This window comes from Pan troglodytes, chromosome 7 (assembly GCF_028858775.2).
Source record: "Pan troglodytes isolate AG18354 chromosome 7, NHGRI_mPanTro3-v2.0_pri, whole genome shotgun sequence".
Lineage (NCBI taxonomy): Eukaryota > Metazoa > Chordata > Mammalia > Primates > Hominidae > Pan > Pan troglodytes.
Genome location: NC_072405.2, coordinates 46499550 through 46520953, shown reverse-complemented (window position 1 = coordinate 46520953; position 21404 = coordinate 46499550). Strand labels below are relative to the sequence as shown.

Here is a 21404-nt window from a genome sequence, read left to right as displayed (position 1 = left end):
ACCACTACACCTGCCTAATTTTGTATTTTTAGTGGAGATGGGGTTTCGCCATGTTGGCCAGGCTGGTCTCAAACTCCTGGCCTCAAGTGATCCACCCTCCTTGACCTCCCAAAGTGCTGGGATTACACGCATGAGCCACTGCACCTGGCCTCCAACCTGGGGTTATTTTGTCCCTCAAAGTGCTCAAGGTTTAGAAAAAATGGACAGGCTTTTTAACCTCTGACCCTTGAACTCTCTTCCCTCTGCTGGACTTTCCCAGCACCAAATAATACTTAAATAGTGAGGGGGGCAGGGTGGGCACTCTCCCCACCTCCGGGCCTTCTTGGTGGTCCCTGTGGTCCCTCCATCCTGCTGTTTGCGCTTGGCTCCTCGTCCTTTTCCGCTGCTTCCTGCTGCAATTCCCCCTTTGAAGAGAAAGCAGATTGCTTTCAATGAGCCACAAGGGAAACACCATGTGGATACTGAAATTCCATAGGGACCAACACACCCAATGTGCATTTGTGTAACACCACAGGAGGATTTCCTTCCAAAGGCATATTGGATTTCACCCTAGTTTTCAAAGAATCTACTGAGCATCTCATAGCCTGGGAACACTGGGTTCTGGCAATAAACTCAAATGAATCCAGCACTATGATGGTTGGGTTACAGTTTTCAACCTTTGTTCCTAATAAACTGCAACTATTGGTATACTTTCTCAGGGTGTGACACAAATGCATTCTCACTCATTCAGATCCCAAACACCCACAGCTAAAAAGAATGAAAACAACTGTATGGGCACATTTTTTTTCATCCAAATTAATACAAACACCCATAAAGAGAGAATATCCTCACTGTAAGTCGATGTTCACTTGCTTGAACTACACAATACAGTCCATAAACATCATAAAAGCACAGTATCTGCTAAAGCATTGAACCTGAATATCCAACAAGACAAAATACATCCAACATGGAAAACGGAAACAGAAGTACTAAAAAGGTGTTTCTCTCCAGTACTGCTAGATCTCCATCGTGGTTGCACATGACACAAATAAGAAAGAAGGCTTTCGATTTGCTAGGCAATTTTTAGTTCCATACCCATTCGTCAAATACAACATTTATTAAGATTGTGCCAATGCACTAAAATTCAGGTTAGATTAACCTGGCTTGTGGAACTAAAAGCAATTAATAGGAATAGACAATTTACATATTTTATACAAAAAATTTAGCTACATACTAAAGCCACAAGGAAGATTACCTTGTGTATTTCTGAAATAGGTACTTTGAAATTTTTGTCCAGTTCAAATTCCTCTCAATTAGTTTTATTTTTCCCTCTTCCAGGAAATGTCCCTGAACTGCAGGAAAACACCTTTACGTAAACAACTGCAGAGTACTAAATCTTAATTTGGGGCAAGCTTGGGAATTACTAGCAGTTCTGCTGCAATAAAAAGGATCAAGACATTGAAGGTGGCTCATATTCTGCATATACAGGACCAGACTTTTTATGCAGAATTTCCTTTGGTGAACACCTCAGATGTTATTCCTATTTTTCATAAAAGTTTAATGTTAAACTGCTGCAATGTCATCATCTCTAGTTTAAGTAACCATAATCAAAAAACAATTAAATTTTTGTTTTTTTGAGACAGAGTCTTGCTCTGTTGCCCAAGCTGGAGTGCAGTGGCACGATCTCGGCTCACTGCAACCTCTGCCTCCTGGGTTCAAACGATTCTCCTGCCTCAGCCTCCCGAGTAGCTGGGATTACAGGCGCCTGCCACCACACTTGGCTAATTTTTTGTATTTTTAGTAGAGATGGGGCTTTGCCATGGTGGCCAGGCTGGTCTCAAACTCCTGGCCTCAGGTGATCTGCCTGTCTCGGCCTCCCAAAGTGCTGGGATTACATGCGTGAGCCACCTCGCGTGGCCACAATTACATTTTTAATTGTCATTTGCATTTTGATTATTTTAAGAAGTTTCAGATCCAACCAGAACAGAGCAAACAGTACAGAAGTGGGATGGCTGGCCATGTTAGGCAGAATATGACAACATACAAGCTCTTAAATACTAACATTAAACTCAACTACTGTTTCATATTAAGTGCTATTGCCGCCATTTTCATAATGCTTCAAATTATGTAGTTTTTAGCTTCTACCATAGCTCAGCAAAAAGCATTTTCCAAACCACAAATACTTAAGTCTGAGAGGCTGAAAGAAGACAGTGGAGGAATTCACCTCCAAAAGTGGCTCCACCTGTAAGAACAGAAGTGGCACCATGTATTTGTCAAATTTTAACAATTAAAACGGGAAAATATGTTGTAAAAAGATACACACTAGCTATTTCCAACCCACCTTAAAATATTAGTAACAGTAGAAATGATCAGATATTTAAGACGCGACCACTCCAAAAGACAGGTTACTGATCCCATATATCAGATGAACAGCTAAATATCTCTCAGCCACCCCAACTCTTATTAAATAACCATTAGTAACGAGGGGTTTTCCCGCTATTAGATGGGTTAACAGAAGAACAAGCTGCAATGGGTGGTTAATATAGAAATGCTATCATGTGAATGAGCTGAAGTTTCAGGGCAAGAAAAATTAGAAGATGGGCACAGGAAATCTGTTAAAAGTAACAGCTGAATTGCAGAAAAAGAGTGGAGAGGAGCTGAATCTTTCTAAATTTAATGTTAGTTATAAGGATACAGATATAAACACAGCAAATCTGACCTTGAAATGGTTCCTTGTCTTATGCTAAACCTGTCTCACTCAAGACCAAACTGTTGTAAAGTGACAAAAAGTTCTCCTCTATTACCATCTGCCAAATCCTTGGCTAGTTCCTAAAAATTGAGTTTGAACTATAAAAGCATTTTAGTAAGTATCCAGGTTAAGGGTCAACCCAAAGAATGGCCAGTTCTGGCACAACTGGATTCAATAGCTTCCAAATATTTCAGCAATGAGACATGTAAACACTTACCATTTAAATTCCCACTAGTAGACACAGCACTGCTCTGTTTTTGGTTGTCATAAGCAGGACCAATGTTACTAAGGTCCTGCAAAAATACATCCAATTAAAAAAGGAGCCTACGTAAGTCAGTCAATCTGGATGCTCATAAAACAAGAGAAATTCTAACAGAATGGGAACTAAAATTGACAATTCTTTTTTTTTTTGAGATGGGGCCTTACTCTATTGCCCAGTCTGTAGTACAGTGGCGCGATCTCGGCTTACTGCAACTTCTGCCTTCCAGGTTCAAGCGATTCTCTTGGTTTACCCTCCCGAGTAGCTGGGATTATAGGCACACACCAACACGCCTGGCTAATTATTATTTTTTTTTTTGAGAGAGTTTCACTCTTGTCACCCAGGCTGGAGTGCAGTGGCGCGATATTGGCTTACTGCAACCTCTGCCTACCAGGTTCAAGTGATTCTCTTGCCTCAGCCTCCTGAGTAGCTGGGATTAGAGGTGCCTGCTGCCACACCCAGCTAAATTTTTGTATTTTTTAGTAGAGATGGGGTTTTACCATGTTGGCTAGGCTGGTCTCAAAACTCCTGACCTCAGGTGATCCACCCACCTTGGCCTCCCAAAGTGCTGGGATTACAGGCATGAGCCACCATGCCTGGCCTAATTTTTCTATTTTCACTAGAGATAGAGTTTCGCCATGTTGGCTAGGCTGGTCTCCAACTCCCGATCTCAAATGATCTGCCCGCCTCAGCCTCCCAAAGTGCTGGGATTACAGGCGTGCGCCACCATGCACAGTCTGAAATGGACAATTCTAAACAATGAAGCTCGCAGAGTCCCAAACTTGGGTGTTTTAAGGACCAGCAAGCACCCTTGCAAGTATGTGTGAGGTAGGCCAAGTGTAAGGATCAGAATAGTTTCAGAATGGCGATAAATGGCAATTAATCAATCAACTTGGGTAGAGGCAGGAGAGGGCACAGGGCAAACCAGAGTGCCTAAGCCCCATTCACTCAGCTCCTGTGGGAATTCAGGCCCCATGCAGTCAGATGTTTTCATTTTACAAGACAGAAATCTAAATTTCTATGTGAAATCTTGCATTTTCTTTTTTGAGAGACAGGTCTTGTTGTATTGTCCAGGCTGGTCTTGAATGCCTGGACTCAAGCAATCCTCCTGCCTCAGCCTCCAAAAGTGCTAGGATTACAGGCATGAGCCACTGCACTGGGCTGAATCTTGCATTTTCAAAGCTGGCAAATCAAACATGTAAAGACACAGCTTTAAGATTTGACATTCTGACTTGCCAAATGTGAACCCTGCTGTTGAACAAAAAACGGCAATTTTCGTTTGCCTGTTATGTTAGATATGCAACACAAATTCTTCAAAACAAATTCTTTTCACAACAAAGAAAGTTTTTAAGAGCAAAATTTAAGATGGCAGGAAGATTAGAAGTAATTTGAAATAGCATTTTTACATGTTACAAGTGAGGAAACTAAAGTTAAAAAAAAAAGTGATTTGAAGAAATTCATAACATTTTGGGGAAGACCCACAACGAAAACACTATACAACACTGGTCTCTTGGTTGAAGGTGAGTACTCTCATATCAGTCACTATTTTTTTGGAGTCCACCATGCTATGTGCATATAATGGCAGTGTGTTATGTGGCAAATATACAAATGTAAACAGAACCTGATTACCTATCCCCGAGTGGCTTAAAATCAAAAAGAAAATGTAAAACATATTAATGTACCTGATCCAAAAGTCCAAATTTGGGGTAATCTTCTTCTGGGTCTTTACTCCCTGGATCTGGGTGTTCCTTTACCAAGAATACATCTCTTTCTTTACTCTAAAAAGAAGCAGTGTTTTACTATTAATGAACATTTTATACTTAAAAGTATGGAATTAATAATCAACCATTAACTCTAAAAGTCAATTCCTAGGTGCAGTGTCCAAAAAAGATAGTATCGTTTTTCCTTCTAAGAAATAATCAGTGACCATCAAAAAATTCAAACAACAGAGAAACACAAAGAGTGCCCAAGTTTTTCATAATCCTCACCTATCCTTCTATTTCACAAAGATAAGCACTGTTAACAGCTTCCTGTTGACTTCTCCCAAGGTGCTCTCTTTAGTTTTAAGGACAATATTGCCTATAACTTTTTTTTTAATAGAAGAAAAGAAATGGTCTCTAATTTCAATACAAAATTATTCTTGGAAAAGTACTGTGGACAAGTTTCAATACATAAAACCAGGTGTATGCGGGCAATGTTCATATAAGACAATATGCATCTCACTGATTCTGTGTGTGAAAACTACTAAAATTCACAATTAGCTGTATCTCACACTCAAAGATTTAACATTAAGTTGTTCTAATTTTACCATTTCACAATGAGACGATAAAATATTATTGAATTCTTACAAAAAACAATGGTTTTTTAAATGTCAAGTCTAATCAATTTTAATCTACTTACCATTGTTTTAACAATGTTATTTGGCCAAGTCATTTTCCCAGGTCTCTGTCTGGTTGTCATGCACTCCCAGTATTTATCAATAAATGGTATAATATCCTAATTTTCAAAATAAATTAAGACTATTACTGCTGCAGTCAAAGATATGCTGACAAAGAAAGAAAACAGCATTTTTCAAAGACCTTGTTAGAATCAAGAGAAAAATCCATGTTAGTTTTTCCCCCCACGGTGTTATACAAGGTTTACATGTTTGTCTTTTAATCTCTGAATATTTCATTGCATACACACAATACACAGATTATGGGGATTTCCACAAGTATAAACAAACCTTAGCCATGTAGGGCTTACACTCCAATTGGAGAGAAAAGCTCTGTCACAGTCCCTTGGCTGTCAGTTGGAAGATGACTCCCAAATTATTCTCTCTTGAACTCCTATTTCTACCAGCTGAGACATCTCTATCTGGACATCCTAAAGGGACCTCAAACTTCTTGTGACTAAAATGGAACTTGGTATATTACCTCATAAATCTGCTTTATGGATTTCTATTCTTGCTCCTGATAACTTAGAACCAGTCATCACCCAGAATAAGCTAGACACATTAAGAGTTGTCCTTGACTCTTCTCTCACAATTTTTACACCTAAATGCTCACCAAATAAATTTTAAAATTTCAGAAATGTCACTCCAATCAGGACTCCCTTCCATCCCCACTGCTGTGACTGTGGCTCTCACCAACTCCTGCTTGCATGACTGAAACGACTTTTGACCTTCATCTTCTGGCCTCCTATTTAGATAATCTTCAAAAGTACCACCACCAGAGTTAGCTCCATGACAACTAAATCTTTACTAAAAGGAACCAGGGAAAGTACAAAGAAAGCCTGGAATATTTTGTTGTTCCAGAAAGTAAGGAAGAGTTCAAAAACGGATGGGGGAGTATCAAAGAGTTTCAGGAGTCAGTCTGATAGGGCTACAATGGTTGAATCTGGGACAACCTGAGGGTCAGAAATGAAAAAATCCAACAAGAGCTGGGCGTGGTGGCTCACGCTTGTAATCCCAGCACTTTGGGAGGCTGAGGTGGGCAGATCACTTGAGGTCAGAAGTTTGAGACCAGCCTGGCCAACATGGTGAAACCCTGTCTCTACCAAAAAATACAAAAATCAGCCAGGCATGGTGGCATGCGCCAGTAGTCCCAGCTACTCAGGAGGCTGAGGCAGGATAATTGCTTGAACCCAGGAGGCAGAAGTTGCAGTGAGCCGAGACATCGCACCACTGCATTTTAGCCTGGGTGACAGAGCCAGACTCCATCTTAATTAAAAAAAAAAAAAAATTCCAACAATGGACTATAACACACTGATTTTTAAAAAATAATCCACAGTGATATTTAAAAGGGAAGAAAAAGAATGAGGGAAAGTTATTTACAGAAGACTTGCAACCAAAGAATGTATTCTGATTTACAACTACTACTCTAACAACTGATTCAGGGTTGGATAATCAATGGTGGCTAAAAATCACTGGTTGAAAGGAGTAGGAGAATAAAGTACTCACATAATCTCCATGTATGGCTTAAGGATTACTTAGCACAAAGATAAAAATGCTCCCTCCTTAACCAACTAGTCAAATTTAGGATCACTAATAATAAAACAAAGCAATATCTTATATACCTCCTGATGTGACAGTCTAAAAAACACACGATACTTATGTAACATTCTTGCCAAAGATGTTTAACACATGGCCAGGCACAGTGGCTCACAACTGTAATCTCAGCACCTTGGGAGGCCAAGCCTGGTAGATTGCTTGAGCCCAGGAGTGTAAGACCAGCTTGGGCAACATAGTGAGACCTGTCCCTATTATAGCGGAAAAAAAAAAGTTTAACCAGAACATAATCATGAAGAAAGTCAAATGCAAATTGAGGAATATCATGCCAAACAACTGCCTAAGCACTTAAAAAATTTTAATTCATTAAATAAATAAATAAAGGGGCTGGGTGTGTTGGTTTATGCCTGTATTCCCAGACGTTTGGAAGGCCAAAGCAGGAGGATCACTTGAACCCAGGAGGTCGAAACCAGCTAGTGAGACCACATTTCCACAAATAATTTTTTTAAGTTAGCTGGATGTGGTAGCATGCGCCTGGAATCCCAGCTACTCGGGAGGCTGAGGTGGGAGAATAGCTTGAACACAGGAGGTTGAGGCTGCAGTGAGCCAGGCCTGTGCCACTGCACTCCAGGCTGGGTAATAGAGCAAAACCCAACTGAATAAAGGAATTGTTTTATTAATAGATTAGAGACAAAACAGTCATTACAACTAAATGTAATGGGTGATCCTGACCAGATCCTGGATGGAGAAAGAAGCTATAGAGGAGGATATTATTAACACAAAAATAATCCTGAGAAACTACAAATATGAACTGTAAATTAGTAGTACTGCACCAATGTTAAATTTTTTTATTATGATTATGGCATTGTGGTTGTATAACAGAATATTGGGTAAAGTGTATCCACAATGTAGCCTCATATAGCTTAAGGGAAAAACAGACATATGGGGACATAAAACAAATGTAGCAAAATGTTAACTGGCAAATCTAAGAAGAAATGGGCCGGGTGCAGTGGCTCACACCTGTAATCCCAACACCTTGGGAGGCTGAGGCGGACGGATCACTTGAGTACAGGAGTTCTACCAGCCTGGGCAACGTGGCGAAACCCTGTCTCTAAAAAAACCATAAAAACTAGCTGGGTGTGGTGGTGTGCACCTGTAGTCCCAGCTACTTGAGAGGCTGAGGTGGGAGGATCACCTGAGCCCAGGAGGTCAAGTCTTCGGTGAGCCGTGATGGTGTCACTACATTCCACCTTGAAACTTTTCAAAATAATTTTGGAAAAAATAAACTAAAAAGAGGCCACGTGCAGTGGCTCACACCTGTAATCCCAGCACTTTGAGAGGCCGAGGAAGGCAAATTGCTTTAGCCCAGGAGGTCAAGGCTGCAGTGAGCCATGATCACACCACTGCACTCCAGCCTGGGTGACAGAGACCCTCTCTCAAAAAAAACACAACAGTCCAGGTGCGGTGGCTCACGCCTGCAATCCCAGCACTTTGGGAGGCCGAGGCCAGTGGATCATGAGGTCAGTTGGAGATGAGCCTGGCCAACATGGTGAAATCCTGTCTCTACTAAAAATACAAAAAATTAGCTGGGCGTGGTGGCGCATGCCTGTAATCCCAGCTACTCGGGAAGCGGAGGCAGGAGAATCTCTGGAACCCAGGAGGCAGAGGGTGCAGTGAGCTGAGATCGCATCACTGCATTCCAGCCTGGGCAACAGAGCAAGACTCCATCTTGAAAAAAAAAGAGAACAAGGTAATCACTGAATCCACTGTCATATATTCAATAAAAACTGGGAAGAAAGTACTTGTTAGGGAGTATATTTAGAAGTTCCACCTAACTCTTCAACATAACTGCAATTACATTAATTCCACCTCTACCTTATCTTTGGAGAACATTGTCTTCGGATGTTCATCCTGTGTTCGGGACTGCCATGTCAGGTTGGCCAAAGCACTAAGGCACATTTCCTTCAAGTCTATCAAAAACAAAAAGAAAGAAACAGTTATCTGTAGTACTACATCTCTACTACCAAGGGAATACTCGATAAGTGGTCCAGAAAATAACAATTATGGCAGCAAAATGGAGTCATCATGTGACCTGAAATGGGCAATTGCAATTATTCAGAGCTAAACCCCAACTGAATTTATACCAGCTACTAGGCAAAGGTCTCCTGATTCTGCTACACCCAGATCCCTTTTCTTTTCCAGTGGATAATCGTCTTCAAATACTCCAGAGTTTGTTCTTACTTGCTTGCTTCCGGAGGAAATAGGTATTCCCACTGTGATGGCAGACGTTGCAATGAAAACTGTAGTTGGTCATGAAAGGTAGACAGGATCTGCCGAAGAGCCAAATTATACGAATTAGTGAACTTGTGAACACACACACTTCTTTTTTTTTTTTTTAAAGACAGGGTCTCACTCTACCACTCAGGCTGGAGTGCAGTGGTGCAATCATAGCTCACTGCAGACTTGACGTTCCCTGGCTCAGGTTGATTCTCCCACTTCAGCCCCCCAAGTAGCTGGGACTATAGGCATTAGCCACCATGCCCAGCTAATTTTTGTATTTTTTTATGGAGTCAGGGTTTCGCCATGCTGCACAGGCTGTACGCCTCTTTATGAGAAGTTAACATGAATCCATTCCCCTCAGTGACAGGTAAATTAAAATGTTAACATGTTAACATAGTCTTAAAATGTAAAAAGGTTGTCAAAACCAAAACAGGGCTCATATTTTTATAAATACCTGGATTTTTCTGTCACGAAAGTTAATAAGACCTTATCCGTTATACTGGACAATTCAGCATCTAGAAGGTTCTCACTGGTATCTTGTTAAGTTTATTTTTTGAGTACCTAAAAAGAATATGCCAGGCTAGCTGTAGAAGAGGACAAAGTAGTCTAAGGTGTATCTCTATGGTGTCAATAATGTGGTTGGAAAGGGCAGGCAGAATGTAAGAAAAAATGAATTAAAAATGTAAATAACTAGGCCAGGCACAGTGGCTCAGACCTCTAATTCCAGAACTTTGAGAGGCCAAGGCGCATGGATCACCTGACATCAAGAGAAGACTTGCCTATTTGAAGGCAAGAGAGGAAGAGGCCAGGAGGGGAAAGACAATATGGCAGAGACGGATGCAACAGAGGAACCAACGCATTTGAGAAGAGAAACATGGTAGTGACTGCACAAGATGACAGGAAAAGCACAGGAGTTTAGTCTTGCAAAGGGCAAAGTAACAGAAGGACAGAAGACCTTTAGTATAAATGGCTTAAGCTAGAAGAGAAGAAATCAGAACAAAGGTTTATCTTGGACTCTGAAACTAGCTTAGGGTATCCTCAGAGAAGACTACCAAGCATTTACCAACTATTGCTACCCTCATGGAATTACGAAACATTCTTACAAATGTTACAGCTGAGTTTCCTTACCTTCACTTCTCTGTAGAACCTCTTCTGTTAAACAGACTATTGTGATAAGCTTATTTACAGAAGACAAAGCCTCATACTAAAGATAGGTAGGTAAATAGTTATTTTAATTTAAATACAAACAGGTGTAAAGAGCAGCCTTTTTCATACCCTGCTAGCTCACATTCTCTATCTCAGTTGTAAAAGATAATCCATCCCACCTAACTGGGCTTTATTTTTCTTTTCTTTTTTGAGACAGGGTGTCACTCTGTTACCCAGGCTGGAGTGCAGTAGCAATCATGGCTCACTGCAGCCTCAACCTGCAGGGCTTAAGCAATCCTCCCACCTAAAGCTCCTGAGTAGCTGGTACTACAGATGTGAACCACCACGCCCAGCTAATTTTTTTCTATTTCTCGTAGAGACAGGGTCTCACTATGTTGCCTAGGCTAGTCTCGAAGTCCTGGGCTCACGTCATTCTCCTGTCTCGGCCTCCTAAAGTGCTGGGATTACAGGTGTGAGCCACCATGCCTGGCCTTTTTTTTTGAGACGGAGTCTCACTGTCGCCCAGGCTGGGGTGCAACCTCTGCTTCCCGGGTTCAAGTGATTTTCCTGCCTCCCGAGTAGCTGGGACTACAGGCGCGCACCACTGTGCCCAACTAATTTTTGTATTTTTTTTTCTGGTGACGGGGTTTCACCATGTTGGTCAGGCTGGTTTTGAACTCCTGACCTCGTGATCAGCCTGCCTTGGCCTCCCAAAGTGCTGGGATTACAGGCGTGAGTCACTGCGCCTGGCCCCCCACCTTTTTTTTTTTTTTTTTAACTTGATACCACTGATAGGATCCAACTGGGCTTTAGATATAACTTTTGAAATTCAGTTACAAACTGTTGTCTCCAAAGCTACCAAAACTTTGAACTGTGATTTGATTCTTCCTTGAATTCCTCCCAGTTATCTCTCTAGTAAACTTCCTTTCCTAAACTGTCTATCCAAACAAATTTTTCTGGCAAAAGTGGCCCTATCTTAGGCCTCTCTAAGAGACCAGGCTTGCTTAGCTAGTGTGTTTTCCCAGCAGATGTTGCTACCAAGATCAATTATTTCTTCCTGATCCTTCAGTATTTTTCTTTCTTTTTAAAAACACTCTTTCCTAAATCACAAGTCACATGTTAATTAAGACATCAGCATTTCTAAAACCCACTTTAACCTTTTAACTAGAAAGTATACAACAGATTATAAAGGAAAGCTGGGTGTGGTGGCTCATGCCAGTAATCCCAACACTTTGGAAGGGTGAGGCAGGAGGATCCCTTGAGCTCAGAAGTTCGAGGCTGCAGCAAGCTGTGATCCTGCCATTGCACTCCAGCCTGGGCGGCAGAGCGAGACCCAGTCGCAAGAAAAAAACAAGAAAACATATATATATATACACACACACACACACACACACACACACACACGTATTTCTTCACAATCTCACCCAAGGTGGATTAATTTCAGGATAATGCAGCCTTATTTTTAGATAGTCTTTTATAAATGTATTAGTATAATACAAACCATAAAGAACATTACAGAGAGCGAGCAGTACAATTATTCCAACAGACAGTCAGTATAAGGAAAAAAGTCTTTCATTCTCAATCACAATATGATTTTAATTCACTAGAAGAGGTACATGATTGGAAATAGGTTTGCTGAGGAGAGTAGACAATATACCTAAAGGAGCGAGTCAGCAGCAATGAGAAAGGAAAAAAAGGATGGTTCAGGCATAAAGAGCATGGGTCATCTCAAATTTTGGACAACAGGCTTTATCCACATATATCCTTTCTGAAAAATCCAAAACACCAACACAAGGTTTATATTGTTCTAAATTTGTTTATATTACACTTTGTAATTGCATTTTTTTTTTTTTGTCTCCAAACCAGGTTGTCAACTCAAAAGGAGGGGCAATACCCACCACTGTATCTACCAGAGCTGTGCCCTCAGTAAGCAGATAACATGCTAAGGGAATTAAAACAACTCCTGATTCAACATCCTACTTGCTGAATAGGGGTTAGGAGGCATAGGAAATACTTTGCATTTATTTTGCCCACAAAGTAACTGTTGAGCATGTTCAGATTTATTTTACCGAGCAATTCTCACAAAAACTATGAAAAGTACTCACGAGGTATCTATGCCAAATGTGTCAGCCGTGAACCATTTTGTACAAATCCCACATTGCAGCTCTACCTCACCCAACTGTCGGCCATTCTCTTCATCCACGGAGCCCGCCTGAGTATCCATCACCTCTGATGTATCCCCAGCACCTTCCTGTGTCAGAGCAGTTCGAGACTCAAATCAGTTGACTTGAATGTATTTTACTTTATTTTATTTTTTTAAGAGATGGGGGTCTCCCTATGTTGCCCAGGCTGGTCTCAAGTGATCCTGAGGTCTCAGCCTCCCAAAGTGCTGGGATTACAGGCATGAGCCACCGTGCCTGGCCTGAATGTATTTTTGATTCGCTTAAAAATGTAAAAACAAGGCCGGGCGCGGTGGCTCACGCCTGTAATCCCAACACTCTGGGAGGCTGAGGCGGGAGAATCAACTGAGGTTAGGAGTTCGAGACCAGCCTGGCCAACATGGTGAAACCCCGTCTCTACTAAAAAGACAAAAAAAGAAGCCAGGTGTGTTGGCAGATGCCTGTAATCCCAGATACTCGGGAGGCTGAGGCAGGAGAATCGCTGGAACCCGGGGGGAGGAGGTTGCAGTGAGCCGAGATCGCGCCACTGCATTCCAGCCTGGGCGACAGAGCAAGGCTCCGTCGCAAAAAAAAAAAAAAAAAAAAGAAGAAGAAATAATTAAAAACAAACCCTATTTTGTCTTGCAAACAACTAAAAATACTTACTAGTGTATCTTTTCCATTAGATGATTCTGTCTCCAAGCCACCGCTTACATCGACCAAGTTTGCCTCCCTATAAGATAATGAAAGCGCTCAAGTAGGAATTCTCAAGACAAACCTCAAAATGCCTATTCCCAAAAATGATGATCAAATTACAGCCGAACTTCATACTCCTGCAGCTTTTTCAGCTAAGCCTGATCTCAGACTGGATGCCCAAGGTACTGTGAGGATACTGAGAAGGTGGACATGTCAGACAGTCGCGGACCCACGGAGCACAGGGAAGCCTAACCGGCCTTTACAGTCAAATCTACCTGGGTTAGAGTTGGTCCTGGGAGAGGTTCAAAGAGAGGCAGCTCTCCCACCCTGTTTTCAGAGTGACCGTTACTTCTTCCAGTCTGGCACTGCAAAGTGGTTTCTTTTCTGGAATATGTGAAGGCCTCACGTTAAACTGTGAGCTACCAGCTTCCTGCCAGGGTGCAAGGATCAGAGATAACGACAGGAGCCTCAGCTCCCACCGCCCGTGAAAGGTGCGGAAGGGGCGTTATCCGAGATATGCTTGAGAGGGGACGGGCCAAGCGGCGCAGAGGCAGGGCGAGCCATTGGCGGCGGGGCCTGGGTTCGCAGGGGGCGGGCGGCAGGGCTCCAGGAGCCGCGGGATTCGCGAGGGGCGGGCCTCCCTCCCGCGTCTTCCTCGGGCGGCAGGACCTCTTACCCGCCTTCAGCCTCCCCGGAACTGGGCTCAACTGTCGGAGCAGCAGAGGTCCCCTCTCCAGGAGGAGCGGCTGCTCCCGCTGCCACCGGCTTCATCTCCCCCTCTTCTGCCCCTGTTGCATTTGCGGCCGCTCCTGGGCCAGGCCCGGCACCCGCTTCCTGGCCAGGTCCTGCTCCTGCCGCCGCCATCACGGCCACCCCTGGACTTCTCGCGAGAATACTCTCTTCTCTCGCGCGCGTTGCTGTGTGACGCTGTAGTCTTCAAACAGAAAAAGCCCGCGGTGCGTCCACCGCCTGCCTGAGGAAGCCTAATTCCACGACCGCTTTAAGGCCAGGCGCGCGGGTAGAGGTGGGCCGGCCTCCCGCGCCGGCGGTGGCCGCTGGCCTGGCAGGCTGAAGGTGGAGGAAGCTAGATGGTTAGTGCGGCTCTCTGGAGGACTTCTTTTCGAGTCAGGGACTGACGCGGCGTATTTTCGTGGCTACGACTGGATATTCTGCGCAGAAGAGGGTCCTTGAGAGCGCTGGCCGTGCCGCCAAACACTCCTCACCACCGAATGTGGGAAACGTCTTCCTTGGAGTCTAGCACTCCCTGCCCGCCCCGGATGGAATTTGGTTTTCTGCGCAGGGTCGCCCCTTGGAGCCCGTTTCCAAATGATCTTAAGAGGGAAGGGAATCTAGGGAGGCCGATTCCAGGGGCGAGGGTGGAAAACCCAGGCCGGGCAGCCGAGGAGCGGCGTGGGCACTAGAAGCGGCTCGCCGCTTCCTACTGTGAGAGGCGGAAAGCGAAGCCCGGGGGTGTGCCGGGGCACTCGGAATGTAGACAAGTTTGGTGCCCAGCGAAAGGAAGAGGTGTGGACTGAAAGTACGAACTTGGGAAGTCATCAACAGTAGCTGGTGGCTGGCATCAGTGGAGTGAGTTGAGTCTTTCAGAGCCATGGTCTCCAAACTCGAGAATGCAAACCTCTAAGAGTGTTGCGGCCAGGAACGTTTTCAGGACACCAGTGTTTATCCTATATCCTAAAATGTTGCCTAACGATAATACACTCTTCTCCCGCTTTACACAAGAACGGCGCACCCCTCGCCAATCCTCAGTCTAATCTTACTGTGATGTGTCCACCGATAGTGTAGGAATCTCTGGGCCACTGGACGCCATGGGAAATACGTAGATATTGATTTCCCAATTGGTTCTCAATTATTGGTTTTCAACAAAATTGAAGAAAGACCTAACTGAGTTGCCAGGTGACATTTTTAAAATTGGTGATAAATACTGAAATCAGGGGTTGGTACTCCAAAGAGAAGCAGGATGCTTGATCTAAGTATCTCCTCCCAAATACGTAGTATTGTAGCAGTTTTAACATATGGTCGCAGAATTTTGTGTTTTCTTGTTGTTTGTTTGAGACAGAGTCTCGCTCTGTCGCCCAGGCTGGAGCGCAGTGGCCCGATCACGGCTCACTGCAACCTCCACCCCAGGTCCAAGCGATTCTCCTGCCTCAGCCTCCCGAGTAGCTGAGATTACAGGTATCTGTCACCACGCCCTGCTAATTTTTGTTAGTAGAGGCGGGGTTTCACCATGTTGGCCAGGCTGGTGTCGATCTCCTGACCTCAAGTGATCCACCCACCTCGGCCTCCCAAAGTGCTGGGATTACAGGTGTGAGCCACCGCGCACGGTTTTTTATTTTTTTTTTGAAACGGAGTCTCGGTTTGTCGCCCAGGCTGAGTGCAGTAGCGCGATCTCAGCTCACTGCAACCTCCACCTCGCGGTTTCGGGTTCAAGCGATTCTCTTGCCTCAGCCTCCCGAGTTGCTGGGATTACAGGCACGCGCCATGACGCCTGGCTAATTTTTGTATCTTTAGTAGAGACGGGGTTTCACCTGTGTGGTTTTTTTTTTTTTTTTTTTTTGAGACAGAGTCTCGCACTGTCGCTCAGGCTGGAGTGCAGCAGTGGCGGCATCATACCTCACTGCCGCCTCAAGTTCCCCGGGTAAAGCAATCCTCCTGCCTTAGCCTCCTGAGTAGCAGGGACTATAGGCACGAGCCACCACGCCCAGCTAATATTCTTTTTTTTTTTTTTTTTTTTTTTTCTTTTTGAGACGGAGTGTTGTTCTGTCGCCCCGGCTCCGCTCACTGCAAGCTCCACCTCCCGGGTTCACACCATTCTCCTGCCTCAGCCTCCAGAGTAGCTGGGACTACAGGCGCCCGCCACCGCGCCCAGCTAATTTTTTGTATTTTTAGTAGAGACAGGGTTTTTGCCATTTTTTAGCCAGGATGGTCTCAATCTCCTGACCTTGTGATCCGCTGCCTCGGCCTCCCAAAGTGCTGGGATTACAGGCGTGAGCCACTGCGCCCGGCACGCCCAGCTAATTTTCTTAATTTTTAGTAGAGACAGGGTCTCATCATGTTGCTCAGACTAGTCTCCAACTCCTGAGCTCAAGCGATCCTCTTGCCTGGGCTTTCCAGCGTGCTGGGATTACAGGAGTGAGCCATCATGCCTCCACACAAATTCTTTAATACCCCCCTCACCTTGATTGTGTGGGCTAGACTCAATGACTTGCTTCTAACTAATAGAATGTAGAAAAAGAAAATAACATGGCCAGGCGCGGTGGCTCACGCCTGTAATCCCGGCACTTTGGGAGGCCGAGGCGGGCGCATCACCTGAGGTCAGGAGTTCGAGACCAGCCTGACCAACATGGAGAAACCCCGTGTCTACTAAAACTACAAAATTAGCCAGGCGTGGTGGCGCATGCCTGTAATCCCAGCTACTCAGGAGGCTGGGGCAGGAGAATCGCTTGAACCCGGGAGGCGAGGTTACAGTGAGCCGAGATCGCGCCATTACACTCCAGCCTGGGCAACAAGAGTGAAACTACGTCTCAAAAAAAAAAAAAAAAGAAAAAAATAGTAATTTTTATTTTTTATTTATTTTCTTCTTCCTCTTGGTAGAAAATAGTAGTTTTTACGGTGCAGAAATGGGCAAACGCACCACCTTACCCAAGTGGTCAGGTTAATATAACCAGTTAAAAATTATAGGCCGGGCGCAGTGGCTTACGCCTGTAATCCCCGCACTTTGGGAGGCCGAGGCAGGTGGATCACGAGGTCAGGAGATCGAGACCATCCTGGCTAACAAGGCAAAACCCCGTCTCTACTAAAAATACAAAAAATTAAGCGGGCGTGGTGGCGGGCGCCTGTAGTCCCAGCTACTTGGGAGGCTGAGGCAGGAGAATGGCGTGAACCCAGGAGGTGGAGCTTGCAGTGAGCTGAGATCGCACCACTGCACTCCACCCTGGGGGACAGAGCGAGACTCTGTCTCAAAAAAAAAAAAAAAAAATTATAAATATACCCCCCGATATGCAATGAGACGGCAACTTCATCTCTTTGGTATTCCCCCAAATCCATAATCCAAGTCTAATCAAGAGAAAGCATCAGATTAATCCAAGTTGAAAGACATTCTAGAAAATATGTTGGCTGGGTGCAGTGGCTCATGCCTGTAATCCCAGCACTTTGGGAGGCCAAGGCAGGAGGCAGGAAGATTGCTTGAAGCTAGGAGTTCAAGACCAGCCTAGGCAGCAAAGCAAGACCCTGTCTCTATAAATTTTTTTTTTTTTTTTTTTTTTTTTTTTTTTTTTTGAGACAGAGTTTTGCTCTTGTTGCCCAGGGTGGAGTGCAATGGCGTGATCTTGGCTGACTGCAACCTCCGCCTCCTGGGTTCAAGCGATTCTCCTGCCTCAGCCTCCTGAGTAGCTGGGATTACAGGCATGCACCACCATGCCCAGCTAATTTTGTGTTTTTAGTAGAGATGGGGTTTTTCCATGTTGGTCAGGGCTGGCCTGGAACTCCCGACCTCAGGTGATCCACCTGCCTCGGCCTCCCAAAGTACTGAGGTAACAGGTACCCACCACCACATCGGGCTAATTTTTTATTTTAGTAGAGACGGGGTTTACCGTGTTGGCCAGGCTGATCTCATACTCCTGACCCCCATGTGATCCACCCACCTCAGCCCCCCCAAAGTGCTGGGATTACAGGCGTGAGCCACCATACCTGGCCAGAAAATTAAAACTTGAAAAAAAAAAAGGTGTTAGTGGTAGATCACCATAATCTGACATAGAACTTTTTTTTTTTTTTTTGAGACTGAGTTTTGCTCTTGTTCCCCAGGCTAGAGTGCAATGTGACGGTTTCAGCTCACTGCAACCTCCACCTCCAGTGTTCAAGAGATTCTCCTGCCTCAGCCTCCTGAATAGCTGGGATTACAGGCATGTGGCACCACGCCCAGCTAATTTTTTGTATTTTAAGTGGAGACGGGGTTTCACCATGCTGTCCAGGCTGGTCTGGAACTCCTGACCTCAGGTGATCCACCCGCCTCGGCCTCCCAAAGTGTTGGGATTACAGGCATGAGCCATTGTGCCTGGCCCTGACATAGAACTTTGAAGGAGTTCAAAGAATTGAGTTCCATTGCTTCATAAATCCTGGGTGGGAAAATGCTAATTTATGTAAAGAAAAGTTGTCAGCTCTTTTATCTATAAAAATGAAAAATGCTGGGTGTGGTGATGCATGCCTGTCCCAGCTATTCGGGACAGGTGAAGTGAGAGGATCTTGAGTCCAAGAGTTGGAGGCAAGCCTGGGCAACATTAATGCAAGCAACATGGTGAGAACAAGTCTCTTAAAAAAAAAATGAAAAATAGGCCAGGCATGGTGTCTCACTCCTGTAATCCCAGCACTTTCAGAGTCCGAGGTGGGCGGATCACGAGGTCAGGAGATAGAGACCATCTGGCTAGCACGGTGAAACCCTGTCTCTACTAAAAATACAAAAAAAAAAAAAAAAAAAAAGGTTAGCTGGGTGTGGTGGCACACGCCTGTAGTCCCAGCTACTCGGGAGGCTGAGGCAGGAGAATCGCTTGAACCCAGGAGGTGGAGGTTGCAGTGAGCCGAGATCGCACCGCTGCACTCTGGCCAAGGTGACAGAGCAAGAGTCAGTCTCAAAAAAAAAAAAAAAAAATTAGTAATTGATGCTAAACCTCTCATTCTAGCAATAATGATACTTATTCATGAACATATGAATTGAAAAAATAAATGCTCAGTCCCATTAAGAATTACAGCTTCAATAAAATTTTGACTTTTATGTTTAATTATCAATCTATAGACTACATTTGATCAGTTGTATACTAATAATTATATTCCCGGCCAAAGATAGTGGCTCATGTCTGTAATCCCAGCACTTTGGGAGGCTGAGGCAGGAAGATTACTTGAGCCCAGGAATTTGAGACCAGCCTGGGCAATATAGCGAGACCCTCATCTCTACAAAAAACAAAATATTAGCCAGGTGTTGTGGCTTTAGTCCCAGCTATTTGGGAGGATCAACTAAGCCCAGAGAGGTCAAGCTACAATTGCACCACTGCCCTCCAGCCTGAGCGACAGAGCGAGACCCTGCTTCAAAAAAGAGAAAAAAAAAACTTGCTCATATATATATATATATATATTTTTTTTTTTTTTTTTTTTTTTGAGACAGGGTTTTGCTCTCTTGCCCAGGCTAGAGTGCAGTGGCAGGATCACAGCTCACTGCAGCCTCATCCTCCCCAGGCTCAGGTGCCCCTCCCACCTCAGCCTCCTAAGTAGCTGGGATTACAGATGTGCACTACCATGCCTGGCTAATTTTTCCATTTTTTGTAGAGATGGGGTTTTTCCATGTTCCCCAGGCTACTCTCAAACTCCTGGATGGGGAGATATGTCCACCTTGGCCTCCCAAAGTGCTGGGATAACAGGCATGAGCCATCATGCCTGACTTACGTATTTCTTGAATGGATGATGACAGACATAGAAATCACTACAATAGAAATATTTTTAAAAGTTTTATTTAACAATGCTAATGCTTACAATCCACATGAAATCCTTTGTAACTAAACTTACAATGATAAATACATGCAAACAAAATTTTGAAGACCGTTAATTTAGATCAATGTCTTTCAAATGTTTTAGCCACAACTCACATAAGAAATACATTTTGCAATGACCCAGTATACACATGATTTATACTTGAAGCAAAAGATTTATTAAACATTCTGCACTTTGTATTATGTCTTTTTTTCATGCCATTAGTGACATACTAAATTGATTTGGTGACCCCAGCAATATGAAACGCTTATGTAACATGCTTTCAAATGCCAGTGGTCTGGGGATTGAACCCCTGAGTGGCACCTACATTTTTTTTTTAAGTCACCTGGTTTTTCTCTGTTACCCAGGCTGTACTTGAACTCCTGGGGTCAAAGGATCCTCCACCCTCAGCCTCCCAAGTAGCTAGGACTACCAGTTCATGCTACTGTGCTAGCTTGGCACTTATATTTTAAAAGTCATGAACGATTTTAGCTAGAGAAGTTTCAGGGTAGGGGCAGCATCCACATTGTAATGGATTGAGGAATGGAGGGATGGAAGTAGAAATAGCTGTGTAGACAAATTTCCAGTTTTGTGTTCCTGAGGCTTTTTTTTTCTTTACTTTTAATTTTTTTTTTTAAGACGGAGTCTTGCTCTGTTGCCCAGGCTGGAGTGCTACTGCGTGATCTTGGCTCACTGCAACCTCTGCCTCCTGGGTTCAAGTGATTTGCGTGCCTCAGCCTCCTGAGTAGCTGGGAATACAGGTGCATGCCACCACTCTCTGCTAATTTTTGTATTTTTAGTAGAGATAGGGTTTTGCTGTGTTGGCTAGGCTGGTCTTGAACTCTCGGCCTCAAGTGGTCCACCTGCCTCAACCTCCCAAAATGCTGGGATTACAGGCATGAGCCACTGTACCCGGCCTGCATTTTTTTTCCATAAACGGGAAAACCCTAGTGAAATATGGCAAAATGTCAATGTCTGTTAAATCTTTGTTTACTACTTGGTTCTCTGTACTTTTTAAGTATGTTTGAAATAGTCCCTAAACAAATGTTTGTCTCTGATGGAGAGAAAACAATTGGATGATAATTGGGAAGGGAGTGCAGGATTGGGGGACAGGCTAATGAAAGTTTTATTCATCAGTAGGGAGCCAGAGGTTGAACATATAGGAGAGAAGATGGTTGATGGAGCAGCTTTCTAAAGAAGGTGAGGGAGTAACTGAGTCAGCTGACAGAGTTGGAGAAGTTAGTCTTGGTCTGGAGGAGGCAATCCCATTCATTGCCTGAGACTGGAGGAAAGAAGGAGAATAGAAGAAGGATATCATTTGGTATTATTATTATTATTATTTGAGACGGAGTTTTGCTCTTGTTGCCCAGGCTCAAGTGCAGTGGTGCAATCTCGGTTCACTGCAGTCTCCGCCTCCCAAGTTCAAGTGATTCTCTTGCCTCAGCCTCCCAAGTAGCTGGGATTACAGGCTGCCACCACCACGTCCAGCTAATTTTTTGCATTTTTAGTAGAGACAGTGTTTCATCATGTTGGCCAGGCTGGTCTTAAACTCCTGACGTCAGGTGATCCACCCATCTTGGCCTCCCAAAGTGCTCTGATTACAGGCGTGAGCCA

The 21404-nt window shown here is 44.1% G+C and overlaps 1 protein-coding gene across 8 annotated transcripts in view; it reads right to left on the bottom strand.

Annotated features, from left to right (window-relative positions):
• Positions 1–14701, bottom strand: part of ASH2L (ASH2 like, histone lysine methyltransferase complex subunit) — a 34407-nt gene extending 19706 nt beyond the window's left edge. For 2 of the 8 annotated variants that reach the window (XM_009455014.4, XM_009455016.4), the window contains exons 1-10: positions 13933–14512; positions 13227–13293; positions 12507–12652; positions 9217–9305; positions 8851–8945; positions 5388–5483; positions 4670–4765; positions 2946–3021; positions 2204–2221; positions 311–404 (exon numbers count right to left, since the gene is read on the bottom strand). In XM_009455014.4, coding sequence (XP_009453289.1) covers positions 311–404; positions 2204–2221; positions 2946–3021; positions 4670–4765; positions 5388–5483; positions 8851–8945; positions 9217–9305; positions 12507–12652; positions 13227–13293; positions 13933–14120 — 965 coding nt within the window. In that variant the 5' untranslated portion in view covers positions 14121–14512. 8 annotated transcript variants of the gene reach the window in all.
• Between the last annotated feature and the right edge of the window lie 6703 nt (positions 14702–21404).